The following is a 2,091-nucleotide window of genomic DNA, read 5'->3' as shown; positions in this document are numbered from 1 at the left end:
GGTAACTAATAATCAATAGAAATAATTAAAAAAAAAATGTAGTCGGTTATTTTTGAAAAACGGACTCTGGCGTTTTCTCCCATTTTTTATTTCGCATCAGTTCAAAAGGCTAATAATTAACGAATTCATGAAAACGGATAATATTCTAATTTCAGTTAGTTTTATAAATGCCTGCCTGGTCTCAGTCATAGTTTGGTGAACTATGATGACTGGAGGTGAAACCGGAGCGTCTCCGTTCCTCACCTGAAGACCAAATCGTGGCCGTCGATGTTCCTGCCCTGGCCGGCGCCTCGGAGGATTCCTCCGTTCCCCACCACGGCGCAGCGGACGCACCTGCCAGGTGAGTCCGCTGAAAGAGCCTGGAGGACTGGCGAGGAAGAGGAGGAGGAAGGCAGACAGCGACAGGTGAAGTCTGGGCCACCGGACATTCAGCATTTCAAAATAAAAGCACAGGCAGGCAGGAGCTCCAAACTTTTTACCACATGGGCCAGAAACCATCAGCTTAGAAAAACCCAGGAGCCACAAAACAACGACCATCTTCTAAAATAAGAAATGAAAAATTAGTTTCTATTTTTACCCAAACACGGTTTTTGTAGAACCAGGTTCAGCGAATGAAAAGACTTTTAACTGAAACACGAACAGGTTCCTCATTTCAGGGCTTGATTTCCTCAGTGATGTTTGTGGTTTGATTAAAAATAAAAAACATTTTGTCTTCTACCAAACATTTTCCAAATGAGGAAGAATTAAATTTGATAAAATCTCAGCCTGGTGGTTTAAAAAGCTCCAGTCTGCATCAGGTGGAGGTGTGACGACCCAAATTTATATTCAACTGTCCAACAATGGCCCCGGCGCCGCGGTTTGGACTCCCTGCTGCTTAGTTTACCCAGAAACAGACAGAAAACAGGCTTTCCTGCTACTTCACTGGTTTCCCTCCCAGCTGGACGCTGTTGAAGAGCCAAACAACAAAACTTCAACGGTAAAAACTCCAGGTTCAGCTTTAGAGGATAATCTGGTTTTCAGCCGTCTTATTATTCAGTTTTCATTCATTAAATGAAAGTTATGTCATAAAATCATATCTTAGAAAATACATAATTCAAGTTAAAAGCCTGAGATTTTTCTTCTGTAATTTTCAGTGCTTTGAAAACTTGTTTTGATATTAAAAACTCCAGAAATCCGATTACCTACGAACTCAGCATAAATTTAAATTTGTTTCAAACCATATTTACTTCATAGAGATAAAAAGTTGTTATTTAAACCGTTTGGCACCTTCAATATTATTTTGGGTAATAAGTTAAAATTTACCTTCCATTCAGAGAACCAGCAACAGAAAGGGCCAAAGACAGTTCTAAGAAAGTTTCAGGTTGATAAGTCAAAGATGATCCTATTTCATGGATCATATTAGGTAAACAGAGTAATAAATACTAGTAATAACATCTGAGAGTTGAACAAAGCTCACTTACAGAACTGATCGATAAACGGATCATCTGGGAAACTAAAGCCATCCTTGCTGACGGCGCTCAGCCTTTACAGCCCAGTTCAGTTTCTGTCCTCCGGCTCAGACATAGGCGTAAATTCCGGGGGGGGGGCCTAGATCCCCCCCAATCTTGGAAAAGTATTGAGTATTGAATTGAGATGTTGTTCCGAGTTCCACCACAGGGTGGCGGTGCTTCCTCTGCCAGTCCCCACAGAAACATGAAGAAGATCACAAACGGTAAAGATTCTAGATTTGGTTTACTTCTAGCTTGTTAATGTTCACCAAGCAAGTGGATATGATCACCATACAGCCTTTGTCATATAATATTTGTTATTCCATTAACCAGCTTCATGTAAACTTTGCTTAGAGAAAGAAATAACTGTTCTACTCTGTTAGCATCTTCGCGCTAGCATGCTAGTAGCCCCGCTAGCTTAGCAGCTAACTGCAGGTGTTTTTAATGTGTTGTCTTTTAGCTCTGCTGAATGAAACATGATAGAAAATTATGAGCTTCATTCAGAAATGAACATCCAGTGAACAAAAATCTGTTAAATTTGAAAAGTTCTGCATTTTTACTAAATAATTTGTTCATGATGAAATTATTAGGCCATGAACTTTAC

General features: G+C 39.9%; 1 protein-coding gene across 1 annotated transcript in view; it reads right to left on the bottom strand.

Moving 5' to 3' along the window:
* The window catches only part of st6galnac2 (ST6 (alpha-N-acetyl-neuraminyl-2,3-beta-galactosyl-1,3)-N-acetylgalactosaminide alpha-2,6-sialyltransferase 2), a 27,266-nt gene that overhangs the window by 19,255 nt on the left and 5,920 nt on the right, over positions 1-2,091 (bottom strand). The window contains 2 exon segments of the mRNA XM_016661670.1: positions 244-412; positions 884-944. Of these exon segments, the coding sequence (XP_016517156.1) occupies positions 244-412; positions 884-944 (230 nt within the window).

Source organism: Poecilia formosa, unplaced genomic scaffold (assembly GCF_000485575.1).
Source record: "Poecilia formosa unplaced genomic scaffold, Poecilia_formosa-5.1.2 Scaffold339, whole genome shotgun sequence".
Classification (NCBI taxonomy): Eukaryota; Metazoa; Chordata; class Actinopteri; order Cyprinodontiformes; family Poeciliidae; genus Poecilia; species Poecilia formosa.
This window is presented reverse-complemented; position numbering and strand designations above follow the sequence as displayed.